This window comes from Thamnophis elegans, chromosome 1 (genome assembly GCF_009769535.1).
Source record: "Thamnophis elegans isolate rThaEle1 chromosome 1, rThaEle1.pri, whole genome shotgun sequence".
Lineage (NCBI taxonomy): Eukaryota > Metazoa > Chordata > Lepidosauria > Squamata > Colubridae > Thamnophis > Thamnophis elegans.
In genome coordinates, this window is record NC_045541.1 from 171,632,209 (window position 1) to 171,651,851 (window position 19,643).

A 19,643-nucleotide genomic window follows, 5' to 3' on the forward strand; every position below is an offset into this window, starting at 1 on the left:
AGGCTATGGTTTTCCCAGTTGCAATGGATGGCTGTAAAGGTTGCACCATAAGAAAGGCTGAGCACCAAAGAATGGAGGCCTTTGAACTCTGGTGCTGGAGAAGGCTCCTGTGAGTCCCTTGGATTGCAAGGCAATCCAACCGGTCAGTCCTAGAGATCAACCCTGATTGCTCTTTAGGAGGCCAGATCCTAAAGAGGAAACTCAAATACTTTGGCCACCGAATGAGAAGGAAGGACTCACTGGAGAAGAGCCTAATGCTGGGAAAGATTGAGGGCAAAAGAAGAAGAGAATGAGGTGGTATAGGTATAGGTATTTTATTTGTATGCAGCCCTTTTCCCTGGGGGGACTCAGGGTGGCTCACAGTTCAGGGGGAAGGGAGGACAAACCAGGTTAAACACATAAGAGGTTAAAAGCACAACATTCATACAATTCGGGTGGGGTTGAGGTCTTTAGCCCCAGGCCTGTCGGGACAGCCAGGTTTTAAGGGCTATGCGGGAGGTCTGGAGGGTGGTGAGGGTAGGAATGTCCACGGGGAGTTCGTTCCATAGGGTCGGTGGCTGGATGGAGTCACTGAAGCAGTCGGCCTGAGCTTAAATAGACTCCAAAGGATGGCAGAGGATAGGAAGGCCTGGAGGAACGTTGTCCATGGGGTCGCGATGGATCGGACACCATTTCTAACAACAACAATTATTTTTTTAATTCTATATGCATACTTATGTATTACACAAAGCGCACAATGGGTTAAGAGCTAAATCCAGATGCCGATTGACTGTGAAGTAAATCCTCACGAATCCAAGCCTCTTCGAGTCTTAAGTAAAAAGTTGCACAAATCTATAAACTAGGGTGCGCTAGCTAACATTAAATCCCCACGGGAAGTGGGGTCATGCCAGAGGCCACACAGCAGCAAAATAATCTGAAGGGCTGCAAATTCAGCATTGAAAAGTCTCATGGAAATCAAAATCTGTTAATACCAATAGTATTAGGTAGTTCTCGACTTACAACCACTTGTTTAGTGACTGCTCAAAGTTACAGCAGTACTGAAAAAAGTGACTTATGACCGTTTTTCACTCTTACAGCCATTGCGGCCTCCACATGGTCGCTTGAATAAAATTCAGATGCCAACACCTGGCTCGTATTTATGACGATTGTAGTGTCCAGGGCCCATGGGATCACCTTTTACGACCTTCGGACGAGCAAAGTTAATGGGGATGGCTGATTCACTTAACAACTGTGTTACTAACTTAACAACTACAGTGGTTCCCTCAACAACGGTGGCAAGAAAAGCCGCAAAATAAGGCAAAACTCACTTAACATCCATCTTGCTTAGCAACAGAAATTTTGGACTCGATTGTGGTTGCAAGTCGAAGGCTACAAGTATTAAAACTGCTGCAGCCTCAAACACCCCCGCGTTTCTTGTTGTACACTGTAGGACAGCCATGTTAGAGGATGGGACAAAAGCTAGAAGTGTAATACCATTACAGGAAGTTAAAAACCCACCCCTCTCCTAGAAAAATGAAATATCCTGGGAAATATTGAAAGGGCAGAATATTATATTTCCCTGGATCAGAAATGGAGAAACATGTTTTTAGGCAGGAAACAGGCTCACTCTTAACAGCCCCCACCTTTGTCAATGGGGCATTTTAAAAAAAGCCTGGGCCAGTCTATTCTACATAACAAAGATACCCCCTCTTCAACTCCAGGATGATGGGATTAAGGCATGAGTGTATTAGCCCTTTACACATCTCACCACAGGACACCTGGGAAGAAGCAAGGCTCAACCAAACATGGGCTCAAGGCAGCCTAAAGAGTTGCCTCTGCATGGCCCCATGGGAGTCTGACAACCAATCAGAATACAAGTTCAAAACCAGAGAGAGCATAAAACCAGGAACTTTCAGCATCTCGGGTCTCTTTTCTTCTTCAACCAAAATCTGGAAGCATGTGATCCCCCTTTTCTGTTCAGGAGTTCAAGCCACGTGATCCTGTCCACCATTAAAACCATCTTTCCAAGCAGCCTCCATGTCTCCTTTTTCCCCACTTGGAGCCGAACCCAGAAGGACATTTCTTCCAACACCATTTTGTCCAACTCGCACCTTGTATTAAAAATACTGGCTTTCATGACCTACGTCTGAAGAAGGGAGCTGCGGCTCATAACAGAGGATGCCTTTGAATACAAATTTGGAAGTTAGAAAAGGTGCTTATCTGGCTGATTTTTGGGGGGTGGGGAGGGGGGCAAAACAACTAAGAATCTCTTCAAATCCTCTTCAAACATGGGGAAACTGAGCTTTGCAGCTACAGCTACACCAATTAATTTATCCACCCCAAGCAGCCACACCACAATACTGGCGTTTGTTTGTCTTAACAATCAATGTATGGAGGGAGAAAAGGCCAGGCTCTCACGCCAAAGAAAAGAGAAAGGAAGGAACATCAGTACGATTAAAAAAAAAAAAAAGCTTCTGGAGAGGGGGGAAGGAAGCAGAGGGGAAACAACAGGGACTGGCCATAAATAACAACCCACACACTTTTCTTGCTCGGATTTTAACCTGATAACCCAAAGGAGGGAAAAGTTAAAATTATGCATGTCTACTGCCAGCCTCGAAGGTCTTTTCCCCCTTCTCTGCCTGTCTCCAAAATGCATAGAAAGATGGTTAAAGATGGTTTCAACTTAAGAAAATCAACCTTACCCCTCTCACCACCCTGAAATGATCTGAAAGTTTAAAACTGAAAGTGGGGGGGGAGGAAAACAGGACCAGTTTTTCACAGCTCGCAAAATCTAAGCAGCTGCTAATGCCATTTGCAACCTCCACCCAAGCTCTGCATTAATTATGTTCTTATAGCATTTCTCTCTCGCCCCTCTCTCTCTGCCCCCCCTTTCAATACACTCACCTGGGCTCAGGAATTATCCAATTTAGGCCCCACCCCTTCAGTTCCCCAGAGTGCCTCCAGTGCCCACAGGAAATCAATGCTATTGGCCTTCCCAGCTGTTACTCAAAGGCTGAAAGTCACAGCCTCCCATTCCTTCTGCCACCTACGCCTATTAAAGGGACAGGAACGGGCAGAGAAAAAAAGTAGGAAATTTTAGTGGAAAGTTCATTATTTTATCAGAATCCTACCTTGGTCAGACCAAAGCATGAGAAGAAGTGGGGGAGGGGGATTTGCTAAAGCATTTGCTACTTTTAAGCTTCAATGTTTTGTTTCCATCTTTGATTTTTGTATTACTCAGCTGGGATGTGTAATATATTCTTTTTTCATTTCTGACCTAAATGCACTTTTGTTTTATTTGCAAGGGTGTCTATCGTCATCATTTCAAAAGCCACTATGATTACGTTCCCCGGGCAGAAGAAACACTGGACTATTTTAAAATCAGTCAGAGCCACTCAACTTACAATTTTAAGAGTTTTATGAAATGCAAAGGGGAAAGGACAACGAAGGGCAGGGATGGATTTATTTACTTTTTAGGTTCAAGGTTCGAGGTTCATTTTATTTATATGCCGCCCTATTCCCAGCGGGACTCAGGGCGGCACACAAACCCAAGAGGGGAAGGGAAACACAAAAACTACAACAAAAAAATACAGGGCATTTAAAACAACCAACAGCCACACAATTTGAGAGGGGAAGGGAACTCATCGACCCCAGGCCTGCCGACATAGCCAGGTTTTAACGGCTTTTCGGAAGGCCTGGAGAGAGGTGAGGGTCCGAATCTCTGCGGGGAGTTCGGTCCAAAGGGCTGAAGCCGCCACAGATGCAGCTTTAGGTCTTCTGAAAACTACATGAACTGTAGGAATGTATAACTTATTTATTAAATTTATATAGCCACCCATCTCACATGGAGGCTAAAACATACGGAGAAATAGTTGCAGGATTTGGGTATGACTAATGAAAAGAAGGACTAAGGGTGACATGATAGCTGTGTTCCAAAATCTCAGGGGTTGCCTCAAAGAAGAGGGGGACAAGCTATTCTCCAAACCACCTGAAGGCAGGATAAGAAGCAATGGGTGGAAACTAATCTAACTTAGAACTAAGGAGAAATTTCCTGACAGAACAATTAACCAATGGAACAGCTTGCCTTCGGGAGTTGTGGGTACTCCATTATTGGAGGCTTTTAAGAAGAGACTGGACAGTCACTTGTATGCAATGGTATAAGGTTTCCTGCTTGAGCAGGGGATTGGACTAGAAGACCTCCAAGGTCCCTTCCAACAATATTGTTATTAATAGTGAAATGTGGCTCTGAGAAGCTCACAGTGATTAAAAACGAGAGAGTACAATACAAATATAAATAAAAACATCATATAACTATTAAAACTATTATTAAACACAAAACATAAGCAGAGTTAGCAGGCAAATAAAAGGCAATGGATCCATTTAATATAATAGAGCATCATGTCTGACTACTATCACCAGACCTCAAGCGTCATGGCACAGCCATGTTTTCAGGCCCTTCTTAAAGCCCAAAAGGATAGGAACCAATCTAAGTTCTGGGTGAATGATGTTCTAAAGGAGGGGTGCCACAGCAGAACATGGTTTCTTCTTGGGCTTCATCAAATGATATTCCTTACTAGGCAATATCCCTAACATACCTCTCCTGCTGGATCTGATAGAATGGTCCTATCCTCCTACCTTACAGGGTTGCTGTGAAGGCATCATCATGAATTCTAGCCAAATCTGGACAAATAGGGAAGGCAGAAGGACTCCATGTTAGAAAAAGAAAAGAGAAGGTAGAGAAACCAGTCTTTTCTGGATGAAAGAAATTATATCCTAAACCAAAGATGCCTTTAATAATTAACTTTCAAAACAATGGGGAAAATCTCATATACAGTGGGGAAAAAAATAATAAATCACATAATTCCACATTAGACTCTAAATATCTCCAGCAACCCAATCTTTATTTTAAATTGCTACCAATGACTCACAATGGAGTCTTCCCAGAGATATCTTACTTTCAAGGATAACTACTTGGAGAGAGGGGAGATTGTTTTCATGCCTTTAGGGAATTATACTTGACAAGATTAACTTGTTCTGCTTTTGAAAATTAATATTTTAGCACCTAGCCAGTCTTCCAGATACACACTCAGGATTAGTCAGCACAAAGTTAAGCATTAACTCTTAACAGTTATTGTCCAACTGTCCAACTCTATGCCTATTCTCACTGTGTAAATTTAAAAATACATACATGAATTTATTGGCCCAAAACAAGCATTTGGAAATGGTCAAATACTGTCAAATAGTAACTTTACTCTCATGTGGGAAGAGAAATGTCACAAAACTGTAAATGATTACTGCCGTAATAGAAAAGGGGGACTCTGAATTTCACTATATTTATTTATTGTAAGCATGTTTATAACTTCAATATTTTTAGGATATACTTCAGTGATATTCCTAGGAAAGGATTGCAAAAATAATAAAAGTTGAAATGAAAGCACATATAGACACCAACCCCCCCACCCCCACCCAATCTTCCTTAAAACTAGGATTTTTAATAGTGGCATAATATAACCAGTGAAATAAACATTGCAATTGAAAAACTCAAGAAAACAAACAGTCTTCTCACTGGAAAGGCAATGAATTAGTCACCAAGCAAATGTGTTTAGGGAGAACATTCCAGAACTAGGCATCATCAGTAAGAAGGCTCTTTTTAAAGGAGATAGTGAGAGGAGGGTTTGTTGAAGGTAATAAATAATGACGGGGTAGCTGGATTTACACATCTGTGTGCGTGACACATCTGTCACAATGCAGTTTGATTGTACATATGGCTTAGCGTCCTGTTATCCAAACCTGAGGATCACAAACTAAGGCCAGCAAGGATAATGTTGCAGGATCCGATCTGGATCCAGAGGTTTTGTTTCCTGAGCTTTCAGAGATGAAGCCCACCTTCAGGGAACTTCTCTCTAGCTAGCAATTAGGCTCCAGGAGGAGTCCAAAAGCTGGGAAGACAAAAGCTCTCTGGCCCCGGGTTACTAACCCAGATCAGATCCTGCCAACCTGATGTTATCTACTTTGGGTAATGAAACATATGCAAGAAAGGACCCTTATTTCAAACATTCTCCTTTATTGGTTCACCAAACCACAGCCGACTATATCTAATGCACGACTCCTGTTGCAAGATTTGATAGAAGATTCCTGATAGAAAAAAAATCTACTGGACATCCTTACACGCACACCTACCAGATCTTCAACAGATACTTTTTTATTATTTGGAAAACAAGCCTTGGTTTGAGTAAACACAGTCAGGCCCGCTGCAGCTCCAACTGCTGGTGGAACACAATTGCAAGGATCTGCAGGAGAGACACAGCCATCTTGCTGCCTGAGAAGCAAGCCTACTTTCTGTACATGCCCAGAAACCTGCAACAAAAGCAGCCATGTTTACTGCATACAAAGCATGCCCCTGTGCATATTTCTAAGTCTACGCGTCCTGTCCTGCTATCTGGTAAGAGAAAAAGACCCTTTGCTGAATTCCTGGGGAAAAAAAACACCCTTGCGGCTTGCCTTGCCCTCTGCAGCGAAACTATAGCGTGCTTGCATGCCACCTGCTGCACCCCCCCTCCCCACGAGCCTTCAAGAAGCCCTGCACAGGCCGAGCTCCCCTCTTTTCTGCCTGGCTTCACGAGAAATGCATTCTGCGTCCTGTATATTCCCAAATCATGGGCGTCTGTAATTTATTGCACAGGATTTATTGCTCTGCACATGCGTAACAAGCTCATGCTCGATGGACGGGGGTGGGGAGATCGGGAGGAAGAAAAACCCCGAGACCAAGTTGTGCCTACCTTGCTGTCTACGCAGAAATGCACTCTGCCCATTCCCAGAGGCACGCTTCTCCCGCTGCCACTCTTTAAAGGGCCCCTCCGGCCTTTCAATCTCTCTCCGTTCAAGAATTCAGGCAGCTGTGTGGGTGTTTGGGGGGGGGGCGGGTCCCCGCTGGCAACGTTTCGCCCAATGAAAAGAGAGGAAGGGCGGGGCCGGCGGGGCAGGAGGCGGGGCCGAACTGGCTCCTTCGTTACCCCGCCCTCACTCGGTGAGGAACGATGGAGCCAGTTGGGCCCCGCCCGCCCTCCCTCGCTCCGTACGGCACGCAAGACGCCAGCGAGGTCGCGCGTCACGTGATCCCCAGCCCAACCCGGAAGTGAGCTTGCTGCTCTGGGTCTATGGCCGGAGTTAACAATCGGTGGTGGGCTTGAGAGAGGGGAAACTTTTTTTTCGGTCTCTCCCTCCTCGCTCGCTCCGGCTCCCGTCCGCGGATCCCCTTTAAGTGTCCGACATGTGATCCGTTGGCTGGTTCCACTCCTCCAGGTAGGGACAATAGGCGTGGTCGCACCTGCTCCCGGGCAGAGGATAACTGCGCGTAGGGGGGGGGGAGGAGAGGAGGGATCTGGCGGGAAAAGGGGCGGAGCCACGAAGCTACTTCGCTTCTAACTCAGGAGAGCAGCTACTACCCCCCATCTGGTAATACTTGGATAATAAAGTAAACTACAATTCCCATCATCTTGGTGCAAATTGAAAATTGCAAATGTTGGTGCAAATTGCAAATGTTGGTGCAAATTGCAAATGTTGGTGCAAATTGCAAATGTTGGTGCAAATTGCAGATCTTGATTCAAATTGCAAATTTTGCTACAAAAAGTGCAAATTGGATTATACTTCCTACTCTCTGCACAAGCGCTGGCTGGGGATTGTACCTATTGGTGGAGCTGTACTACACCTGGGAGGTCTGGTTCCCATGGTTCAAGGGCAGCGTTTCTCAACCTTACAAGTTAAGTGGACTTCAACTCCATGCCCGCTGGGGAATTCTAGGAGTTGGAAGCCCGCCCATCATCGAGTTGGCTGAAGTTGAGAAACGCTGCCCTTAAAGAGTTGGGGATAGGGTCAGAATCGTTTATTGCAAGAAGGGAGATTTTGAATTGAATATTGCAAAGATTCCTGAAGTGTAAGAATAAAAAACCAGAGTTGCTGGGATTTGGATGGCGTATAATAAATGTAATGAATTATGGTTGGTCGAACAGTCAGCTAGATGTTCAGACTGAATTTGGCGTATTGTTCTGTCGAGTTTTTGGGACGTGGTGGCTCAATGGCTAAGACGCTGAGCTTGTCAATGAGAAAAGTCAATGGTTTGAATCCCTAGTACCACATAACCGAGTGAGCTCCCATTACTTGTCCCAGCTTCTGCCAATCTAGCAATTCAAAAGCATGTAAAAATGCAAGTAGAAAAAATAAGAACCACCTTTGGTGGGAAGATAACAGCGTTCTGTGCACCTTCGGCATTTAGTCATGATGGCCACATGACCACAGAGACGTCTTCGGACAGTGCTGGCTCTTCGGCTTTGAAACGGAGATGAGTACTGCCCCCTAGAGTCGGAACAACTAGCACATATATGCGACCTTTACCTTTGTGTTCCTCACTGGTATTTCCTTTGAGGATGCCTATACTGAGGGATGGTCTTAAAAGGACAGCTTGTGGAGACTGAAAATATTTCAAAGATCTGATGTTCTAACTGGTTGTGGAAATGAATGAACCCCACCCAGTGGGACATTTTGTAAACCTAGTAAAGCAAATGATCCCTATTCTAGGAACATAACCCCATACCAGAAAATCCAGGTGTAGAAAGGACCAACTGTGCAGGGCACAGAGCAGAGGAGCAGAGGAAGATGCTTCATGCAAAATCAAGTTTATCTAGACCAGGTTAAAGTGTCTTACTCGCCACAGGAACAAAATCTCATGGGGTGTGGTGACCAGTCTGGACAGCAGCATTTGCTTTTCTCACCCTTGAAGGCAAGAGGTGAGGGACAAGAATGCACACTTTTCCCACTGACATTTCCCTGCAAGGTTCTACATCAATACATTATTTATGGCATAGGAAAAAAATGTGAGTTCTTGAAGAGTTGGTGATTAAGTCAGAATCTGGGAAAAGGCTTGTCACCTCTGCCATCTTCGCTAAGCTTGCTGGCATCCTGCCATAAACAAAGCGAGGGGGCAGGGGAAGCTAAGGAAGTTGTACAGGGTGATGTGAAGAGGGGTGTAAGGGGGGAGGGGAGACATTGACAGGAACCAGAGGTGCCAAGTGGCCAGATTCCACCACCTTAAGGATGCCTGACCTGGGAAAGAATGTGAAGCCCTACCATCAAAGATATTCTCAAAACATCAAGCCGGGATGCCATTGGACACTGACGGATCAGTCAAGTGGGAAGGCCACAAGTAAGGGGAAAACTCTGTATCTTTGTGGAGGAATACTCAGATCTTGCCTTGCTTTTGCTGCCCCTCAGTAGCAGAACCTATCACTTCAGCCAAATGGAGTCGTGGGTCTTCCTTTCCTAGGGATCTAGTTGGGGCAGGCCTGACAAGCTTTTTCTGCTTCGGCTTTTGAAGCAATGTAATGGACATAGGTGGCTCAGTGGCTAAGACGCTGAGCTTGTCGATCAGAAAGGTTGGCAGTTCGGCAGTTCAAATCCCTAGTGCCGCATAACAGAGTGAGCTCCCATTACTTGTCCCAGCTTCTGCCAACCTAGCAGTTCAAAAGCATGTAAAAAATGCAAGTAGAAAAAATAAGGACCACCTTTGGTGGGAAGGTAACAGCGTTCCATCTGCCTTCGGCATTTAAGTCATGCCAGCTACATGACCACGGAGACATCTACAGGAGCCGAGGTGGCGCAGTGGTTAAATGCAGCACTGCAGGCTACTTCAGCTGACTGCAGTTCTGCAGTTCGGCTGTTCAAATCTCACCGGCTCAAGGTTGACTCAGCCTTCCATCCTTCTGAGGTAGGTAAAATGAGGACCCGGATTGTTGTTGGGGGCAATATGCTGACTCTGTAAACCGCTTAGAGAGGGCTGAAAGCCCTATGAAGCGGTATATAAGTCTAACTGCTATTGCTATTGCTATTGTCTTCGGACAGCGTTGGCTGTTTGGGTTTGAAACGGAGATGAGCACCGCTACCTAGCGTCGGGAACGACCAGCAAATATGTGTGCCCATATAATTTATGTTCCCCACTGGTATTATTTCCTTTGAGGATGCTTTTCTTCTTTCTTATAGATAATAGAAAGCTTTTCCCCCTCAAATCATATGAGGTTGTATACCTCTCTAAGCCCAGAGGAAGTTTTCTTACTCATCGTGTATCTTTCTTTCCTCTTTTGTGTTTGGCAGATTTCAGTGTCTGTCTAAGATGGAACCTACTGCCTCGGGCGTCTTCTGCAACCGTGTGCTCAGCATGGTGAACTCAGAAGATGTGAACGCCATCATCTTGGCTCAGAAGAACATGTGAGTGCTATACTTGTTTTCCACAGCGTTGTATTACTTTGATCTTAGTAAACTTTCCTGTCTGTCATTAATCTCTCTCTCTCGTTTTGCCAGCTGATAATTTACTTCTTTCATCACTTATTCTTTTCTCTTGATGTTTTCATCTAGCAGAAAAAGAGGGTAGGACATACTGGTATATCTTTTCTTTCATTTTCTATCCTGCCAGTTGTCATACCACTAGGTACTCACTGAAAAGCTTATTGAAAACAAATCCATGTGCCAATATCATCTATAAGCAACTCAGTCCATAGGTCCCACAAGGAAGGGGAACCATTTGTAGGATGAGTTCAGTGTGGAAACTGCTTGGGGCTGCTTGCCACACTCCATGAAACCACAGCATGATGCAAATACTGTAAGAATGCCATCCAATGGAGAAGGCAGGAAGGGCAAAAAAGCAGGAAGTGAGCTGGCAAAAGCAAACTCCTTGGCACTTTCCCATTGGACAATACTATTGGGAAGCATTGCAAAGCACTTGAGGAATGGGTTGCCGGCATTCTCCAAATAAAGGTAGTCCTCAAACTTACAACCATTTGTTTAGCGACCACTCAAAGTCACAGCAGCACCATTTTTTCACACAACCGTTGCAGCAAACCCAGGTGATCGAAATTTGGATGCCTGGCAACTGACTCATATTTATGACGGTTGCAGTTGTCAGGCCTGCAGTGATTCCTTTAAAAATCTTTGGCCTGCCACACTCGCATTAGGGTGGGGGTGGGTGGGTGGGATAGCAAGGGGTAGAATGTGTTGTTTTCAAAATAAAAAATTCCTTTCTAGAAGCTCAAGGTCATCTTTTGTCTCCGCACCTTTGCACCTGACCGGAAGCAGCTGGGCGTAGGTGCTAGCATGGAAGAAGAAGATTGGACCATGTGATGGATTGTGGGTGTGGGGACAAGATCATGAACTTTTAACTGGGTGGGATTCTAATGTAATTTCCAGAATTGGGATTCCACAGCAATGTGCTAAGATGTCTGCTTTATTAAATTGGAACTTTAAGGATCGTTTTGCCTTGGACTCTGATTTAATTCTACATGATACTTGGAACGCTGACAGCAGTGTCCCGAGGTCATGCAATCCCCCTTTTCCCCCTTCTGACAAGCAGAGTCAATGGGGGAAGCCAGATTCACTTAAGAACCATGTTAGTCACTTAAAAAGTACAGTGATTCACTTAACGACCGTGGCAAGGAAGGTCGTAAAATGGGATGAAACTCACTGAACTGTCTCAGCAACAGATACATTGGGCTCAATTAGGGTCATAAGTCAAGGACTATCTGTCATGTGCCTGTTCATGCAAGACCTAGGGAACAGTTCGGAAGCTTTCTGAAGTATTGCAGCCCTGGGAAGGAGTCTCAGCCAGCAGCTGCCTTGCATATGTAGGTCAAGCCAGGTGTGTCTCAGCAATGGGAGAAAATGATGGTCGCTTAAGCACAGCAGGGCCTATAAGAGCCTAGGACAGTGATGACGAACCTTTTTGTCATTGGAAGAAAACCTGGAATGTCTGTGCATGTGCTGGAGCACCAGAAGACCAGCTGGCTAGCCCACGCGTGCCTGTTTTTTGGCCATTTTGGGGGCTGTTTTCAGGTGGTTTCCAGGCTGTTTTTCGGGGCATTTTCCGGGCTTTTTTCCAAGCCTTGGCTCAAAAAACATGAACATATGAATATATATGAATGTACCGTGTTTAATGCATACATTGTTGATAGATTATGGGAATGCTGTGGATATATCTGTATTTCAGCAAAGTATTTGTATGTATGGGATACTAGGTAAAATATTAGTTAAGTGTGGACTAGAGGGAGGAGAGGGGGGGAGAGGGGGAGAGAGAGATTTTATGGAGGCCAGAAGATTGTGAAGGCTGCCTTTCTGAGGCCATCATAATTTTGAACGATTTTTAAACCCTCACTCATAAATTAAAAGCTATTTGTATCCCATTTGTTCACCCAGAGAAATGTACTGGTTTTTGGCTCAAAAAACAGCCTGAAAACAGCCCAGAAAACGGCCACATGCACACTGGAAACCAGAAGAGCAGCTGACGACTGTGCGTGCCCACAGAGAGGGCTCTGCTTCCCACAGGCTCGCCATCACGGGCCTAGGGTGATAGGGGTAACTGGTGCTTTGCACAGTGGTGCTGCAATGTGAGGTTTGAGGTGTATTTCTCGGGGGCAGCTCTGGGGCTAAAGTAGAGAGTGATGGCAGCGGCAGCTGGCTGACACTGCTGATGGCTCTGGGTCTCTATTTCAGCCTCAGCTCTTACATTGCCTCTGAGTGCCACTATGCCAGGTGGCCAAAAGGGCAAACGTTGGTGGGGGAGAGATCAGAGAATGAGGGAAGTTGTGGCGCCCCTGCAGTCATAAGTGTCCTCGGACTGCAAAATGCCCAAATGTTGATCATGTGACCTTGGAGGGGTTGCAAAGGGCCATAACGTAGGCCATGGCTCCTAAGTCAATTGAACGTTGTTGGAACTGGTTCCACCACAAAACCGCGCTCGACTAAACCGCATCGCTGACGTCATCAACAGGGCGACAACAGCGCGGAGACAGAAGCACGCTGTAAACCCTAAACTTAAAATTAACCCCTAAACTTAAAATTAACCCCTAAACCTAAACCTAACCCCCCTAAACCTAATCCTAAACCTAACCCTAAACCTAACCCTTAACCTAACCCTAAACCTAACCCTTAACCTAACCCTAAACCTAATCCTAACCCTTAACCTAACCCTAAACCTAACCCTAACCCTTAACCTAACCCTAAACCTAACCCTTACCTTAAGTTGAATCGGCTTGCTTTCAAAGCGCTATTTAAAGCGCCCTTCTTTCTCCGCGCTGGCTGTTGTCACCCTGTTGATGACGTCAGCGACGCGGTTTAATCGGGCGCGGCTTAGTCGAGCGCGGTTTTGACAGGTCACGGTTGGAACTTCAAATGGTCATTGAACAAATAGTTGCAAATTACCTGTAGTGTTTTTGTTTGAAGATCCTCGTCATGATCACAGAATTACTTGTGCCATTCTCATTCAACCCCTTGCCTTTCTGTTCAGGCTTGACCGATTTGAGAAAACCAACGAGATGTTGCTCAACTTCAACAACCTATCTGGGGTCCCGAATGCAGCAGATGAACGAGCGCTTCCTTCACCACACCCGGACATTGGTGAGATGAAGAAAGATTTGGATAGTATTTTTCGGGAGGATCAGGTACATATACCGCCTCTTCAGTCATCCAGCCCTTCTCTTGCCCCAGGAGCTCCTCTTGTCCCTCTGAAATTCCCATCAACAATTTCTGACTTCTCTTCAGAACACGGGATCCTGGGAAAGTCCGTATAGATTGAAGGGGAGTTGCAACATAACTTTTTGGGGGCAGGGGGAGATGGCTTTGGAGATTCTTAGACATCAAGTCATAGTTGTCTCACAAAAGTGCTTTTTTCAAAAGGCAACTGGACTGTTTTTTTTCCCTTGAGGATGAAGAAGATGTTTTGCTTCTTATCTGAGAAGCTTCATCGGTTTTGGCAGGATGGTGGGGGTGATGGAAGGATTAATTCTGACCGGATGGGGTGTGGTGGAAGGATCATATTCTTTGCAGTCCTCTGGTTGTTGGCCCTTCCCTCAGAGCTCCCTGAGAATTCTTGAGGCGATTTGGGGTTTTATCTGTGCCCTAGAGCCAAGGTGGCGCAGTGGTTAAATGCAGCACTGCAGGCTACTGCTAGATCAGCAGTTCGGCTGTTCAAATCTCACCGGCTCAGGGTTGACTCAGCCTTCCATCCTTCCGAGGTGGGTAAAATGAGGACCCAGATTGTTGGGGGCAATATGCTGACTCCCTGTAAACCGCTTAGAGAGGGCTGAAAGGCCTATGAAGCGGTATATAAGTCTACTGCTATTGCTAAACGCCTCAAGAACTCTCAGGGAGAGTACTAATGGCCAGAGGACTGCAAAGAAATATGATCCTTCCACCCCGTCTCCCCCATCCAGTCAGAACTAATCCTTCCATACCTTCACTATCTTGCCAGAACTAATGAAGCAGCAGCAGCTGTTGCTGCTGCTTCCTCTTCTCCTCCTCCTCCTCTTCTTCTTCTTCTTCTCCTTCTCCTTCTTCGTCTTCTTCTTCTTCTTCTTCTCCTTCTCCTTCTCCTACTCCTCCCCTTCCTCTTCTTCCTCCTTCTCTTTCTTTTCTCCTCCTCCTCCTCCTCCTCCTCCTCTTCAGACAGACTTCTGAAAAAAGTTCACATATTGCTTTCTTTTCCTTGCACTTTGGTCACTCCTGTTTCCTCCCCCCTCCCTTTGAAACAACTGTAATGTCTTTTCTTTTTCTTGCAGAACTCTGAAAGGAAAGCTAGCAAAACAGTATCCAGAAGCATTTAGCAGTAAGTAGACTTAACTTCAATACAAAGTTTTTCCAATGACGCTGTTAAATAATGAACAATACTGTATACCTTAATGCTATTTAACAGTATTTGGGACAGCATGAAGTGGTCCTTGCTTAACTCTAAATGGGGTTTATTTAGTTTTGACTTACTCTGATGGAGACACTGCTTATTATGGCTTAATGTGTGAACCAATCCACAATGCCCTGATTAACAGAAATTTTGGAGAAAAAGCCAGGCTACAAGAAAGGAGTTCAGTACTGTGTAAGATGAGTAAAAGTTTCTTGCAGTTTATTATTATTATATATGAATGTACCGTGTTTAATGCATACATTGTTGATAGATTATGGGAATGCTGTGGATATATCTTTATTTCAGCAAAGTATTTATATGTATGAGATGCTAGGTAAAATATTAGTTAAGTGTGGACTGGAGGGAGGGAGGGAGTGGGAGATATATAGATATAGATATATACAGAGAGAGAGAAAGAAAGAGAGATTTTATGGAAGCCAGAAGATTGTGAAGGCTGCCTTTCTGAGGCCATCATAATTTTGAACGATTTTTAAACCATCACTAATAAATTGAAAGCTATTTGTATCCCATTTGTTCACCCAGAGAAATGTACCGGGTTTTTTTATTACCAGTCAAGGATGCTGTTCTTTTCCAAGCCTTTTAAATTTTTCGGCTTTTTGTTTCAGTGCTGCAGTTAATATTGTCTGTTTTTTATGAACATTAAATATAAAAGTCCAGTTACAATTTCTATGTGGTAGACTGCTTTACTTTCATTTTCTTAATCACTTTTAACAGCTGTTCTGTTCAATAAGCCAGGACATATGTCAAATGGGGACTGAGATTTAAGGGCCAAAAAGCAGTTTACTGTATTTTTCGGAGAATAGAGGCACTGGAGTATAGGACGCACCAAGATTTTGAAGAGGCAAATTTAAAAAAAGTTTTTGCATTCTGCAAACCTCCCAAAAACGGTCTGTGTTTTGCAAAAGCGGGCCCATTTTTTGTCAAAAAAAGGGCATGAATAGCCTTTAGGAGACTTGTAGAGTGCTCCTGGGTGCTGGAGGGAGGGGGGGATGAGCAAAACAAGGCCTATTTGTCAGTCATTTCTGCCCTCCACAGCAGCGCACTGGAAGCCTCCTAAAGGCTCTGCATGGCCATTTTGCAAAGGGTTTCAGGAGGCCAAAAATGCTGTATTCAGTGTATAAGACGCGCCCAAATTTTCACCCTCTTTTTTGAGGAAAAAAGGCCCATCTTATACTCCGAAAAATACGGTAGTTCCGCTGTCAGGTCTGTACTAAAGGCTGAACAAAGTCAGTGCATCCGATGCCTATTCGCGCCTTCCTGATAATTCCGTAACAAATGTTCCTTCTCCCCTTTTCCAGATGTACATGAATCCCCCATTCTGGAAGATGATGACTTTGATCCTGTCCCAAAAGTACCCGCCACGACCATTGCTACCTCAGAGCAGACCACCGAGTCCTGTGACACCAGTCCAGACATCATCTCCCCTGCCACCAGCCACGACTTTGAAGACCTGTCCCAGGGCCCGTACGACTCCATGGCTATGAATGGGCAGAGCATAACAGATGAGGACAATGAGACAGACTAGTCTCTATGGACATTGTCATAGGAGCAGAGGTGGACTTTCTTCCCACTCACCGCCCACCTGCTAACAGACCTGCAAACTTCTTTTTTTAAAAACAAAACCAACAATCTATGTTATCTGTATTGTTCTGGCTAAGTGTTTCTGTCTGGGAAGAGAGGGCTAAGCATGGGTGATGGGCCTTTTGCATGAAGCACCATCATCCACAGGGTGCTGATCGGTGTCTGATGCCAAATAAACTTAACCTTGTGTTCTAGGCCACAGTGTTTCTCAACCTCGACAACCTTTTAAAGAGGTGTGAACTTTTAACTCCCAGAATTTCTCCAGCCGGCATGCCCGGCTGGGGAAATTCTGGGACTTAAAAGAGTCCACGCATCTTTAAAAAAATGTCAAGGTTGAGAAACACCAGTTTAGGCAGTGCACAGTTGTCAAGGCAGCAAATCAGGAGTGGCGGCAGAGAAGTGGTTGCCTCTGCGAGCTTCAGCCCAAACTACTTCCTTCTCTTGGACAGACTGATTAGTTACGGGAGGCTTCCTCTCAGTAAAGACCTTGCATCCCAGCTCTTATAGACAACAGTAGATTGAGCTGAACATCTTGCAATTCCTGACCCCATTAATTATGCAACAGACAAGAATCTAAAATCTTTTGGCGTCCATAGGAAATGCTATGCTAATAGCCAGCTACAGTTTACTCAAAAGCAGGCAAGGATGCCTTCAGGAACACAAGTTCCTGTGTTTTCCCCTCTCTTTGTTAGGCATAAGACCCCATTGCTGAGTCTTCCCATTGGCCTCTCTATGCAGAATACAGATGATTAGAATCAAAATCTGCTTGGTGGGGTGGGGGATGGGGTTTAAAGCAAGCTACAATCTCTGTTCACTTCAGAGGGACTGGCATGGGTGAGATTTCCAGGGGATTGTGCCTCTTAGTAATTGCTGCTACCACCGTCCTCTCGAGCTATTACTCATCTTTGGTTGTAGAGCTGATAAGTCAACAGTGGTGGAAGTGTTCGGTATTCCCCATTCCCAAAACTCTCAAAGCTGACTTTGTACAACCTCCATCATCTGATGATGCACCTTATAAAAAAGATGAGGGCCATATGCTGCATTGCACTTGCCTTGTGCTATTTTTCTTACGTTTGTCAGCCACACTCACTGTTACATGTCATATCTAATATTTCAATAATTTTCCTGTGTGTTTAAACATCTCACCCCCCCACCCCCCTTACCACACTTTCAGTTGCTATAATGCTAATGAATGTTTTTGTTTGATTTTTGATAGTTCCCTGCGCTGGAACTTAGCAAAACTAGATGTGTTGCTTAGAGGATGGGGTGAACTGGCCTCTTTCCTCTAATGTAATCTTGTGAAATGTGTTCTAATTCAAAGGAAAAAAAATATTTTTGTACTGCTGTAAGTTTACAGAGGTTAATAAGATAATAACCAATAAACAAATTACCCAAGAGCTCACTTGCTTGAAAGTAAGTGGAGTTGTAGTTTTTGATGTTTTTAAAACTACCCAATAAACAAAATCTTCTGATAGCAAGTTATAAAAGGGCTGGGGAAGGGTCAACTTTTAGTTTAACTAGCCAGTGAAGCAAAATGAATTTGCTGCTTTTAAAAGCAGACTGAAGGAACTAATGACACCAATGTTATTAACCAGATTGGTGCATATTGCTGACAGAGAGTGCGGCCCGTGCCTCTCTAAATTTGCCATGTAATCATCTTATTTGTATCAGATAAGATAGTTGGCTGGTTTAGATGCCCACCTTAATTCCAACTCAGTCTGGAAGATAAAGCCTTTCATTCATCCCGAGGATATGTTACATTCAGAAGTACTATGTGTCTGTAAGGGACATATATAATTTAATTCTACACTGTAATAATTGTGGCAGTACCCTTGCTATGATCAACAAAAGTGATGTTTTTATATTCCCTTCTGCCATTTTATTTATATTATTGAGTGTGAATGCCTAGGTTGTGCTATTTCGTACCATTAGATAAAATACATGTATTTTAGGAAACCTACACTTCAAACAAAAAGTTACAAACAAATGTGAAATATTTTGATTTGTATTTACAGACATCCTAATTTTTCAGTTTTCAGGATGTCTACCACTGAAAAATAGTTTTTGAATTTGTAGATCTGACAGCCACACAATGTATTTGCCAGAGCCTCAACTTTGGACGCTATAAGATGAGTGGACTTCAACTCCCAGCTTTCCTCAGCCAGCATGGCTGATTGTGGAATGTTGGGAGTTGAAGTCCATCTTTTATAAAGTTGCCAATGTTGCAAAATAGTGTATTATATCATAGCTAGCAGTGTTCTGATTCTCTACCGAATGCACATCAATACAGCAGAAAAAGTAAAATATTGTGCTGTATGAGGTCCCGTCTTTCCAGAATTTATTAACACCCAATATTCGTTATTGTTATTGCAATAGTCTTTCCCAGTCTGACAGGAAAGCTTATTCTCAGCTACTTAGATCTACAATTCTCGAGGGCGGAAGTTTGGTGTAGTATTTTCATCTCTATGATCAACAACTTGCCTCCTCGAGACCGCGATTTCCTTCTGCGCCTGCGCACGATTGAGGAGGCGGGTGTGTGTCGGGGCGGTCCGGCGTGTCGGCCAAGATGGCGGTCGCCGGCGGAGGTCTAGGGGGCCCCGTGGAAGTGGCAGTGGTGGCGGCGGCGGGTGAGACCTCTTTGGGACCCGGGAGCGGCGGCTCCTCCTCGAACTCCTCGAGTAGCGGTTGCTGCTCGGTGTGGGAAGTGGGCTCAGGGGCATCGGTAGCCGGCTACCGCGGGGGTTGCTGCGCTCCTCGTGGGCTGACGCTGCTAAGCGGGGAGCATCTTCTCGGGGCGCAGCTGGGCAAGGCCTGCGTGGGAGCCTGGGAGCTCCAGAGGAAGGTAAGGCGGAGGATGTGGAGTGACTTTCGGTAGGCAGATATTATTCCGGGAAGTATTTGACTTCCCTAGCGCTCGTTATACTTTTCTATACTATCGTATACTATAGTCGTGTGTAAGTATTAATACGCATTATGTTGAGTAGAAGAAGAAAAACAGAGTTGGAAGGGGCCTTGGAGGTCTTCTAGTCCAACCCCCTGCCTAGGCAGGAAATTCTACACCACCTCAGACAAATAGTTATCCAACATCTTTTTAAAGACAAATAGGCAATTTGTTCCACTGATTAATTGTTCTAACTGTCAGGAAATTTCTCCTCAGTTCTAAGTTGCTTCTTTCCTTGATTAGTTTCCACCCATTGCTTTGGAGAATAGTTTGACTCCCTCTTCCTTGTGGCAGTCCCTGAGATATTGAAAACTGCTATCATGTCTCTCCTAGCCCTTTTCATTAAACTAGACATACCCAGTTCCTTCAACCGATCCTCATATGTTTTGGCCTCTAGTCCCCTAATCA

General features: G+C 44.7%; 3 protein-coding genes across 4 annotated transcripts in view; 2 read left to right on the top strand and 1 right to left on the bottom strand.

Moving 5' to 3' along the window:
- Nucleotides 1–6,898, bottom strand: part of FKBP8 (FKBP prolyl isomerase 8) — a 30,271-nt gene extending 23,373 nt beyond the window's left edge. Inside the window, exon 1 of one of the 2 annotated variants that reach the window (XM_032212821.1) lies at nucleotides 6,759–6,898. The gene's annotated coding sequence lies outside the window, so the exon portion shown is untranslated. Of the gene's footprint in view, nucleotides 1–6,159; nucleotides 6,297–6,758 lie in introns of those variants that run through there. The other variant, XM_032212905.1, reaches the window with a different exon arrangement.
- Nucleotides 6,899–7,019: 121 nt separating this feature from the next.
- On the top strand, nucleotides 7,020–17,711 carry KXD1 (KxDL motif containing 1). The gene is given in 6 exon segments (XM_032213020.1): nucleotides 7,020–7,281; nucleotides 10,123–10,236; nucleotides 13,304–13,358; nucleotides 13,360–13,457; nucleotides 14,574–14,620; nucleotides 16,012–17,711. Coding segments are annotated over 5 exon segments (522 nt in total). The 5' UTR covers nucleotides 7,020–7,281; nucleotides 10,123–10,141; the 3' UTR covers nucleotides 16,239–17,711.
- Nucleotides 17,712–18,814: 1,103 nt separating this feature from the next.
- The window catches only part of WDR18 (WD repeat domain 18), an 84,836-nt gene continuing 84,007 nt past the window's right edge, over nucleotides 18,815–19,643 (top strand). Inside the window, exon 1 of the mRNA XM_032213133.1 lies at nucleotides 18,815–19,136. Coding sequence (XP_032069024.1) covers nucleotides 18,861–19,136 — 276 coding nt within the window. The 5' untranslated portion in view covers nucleotides 18,815–18,860. The remainder of the gene's footprint in view (nucleotides 19,137–19,643) is intronic.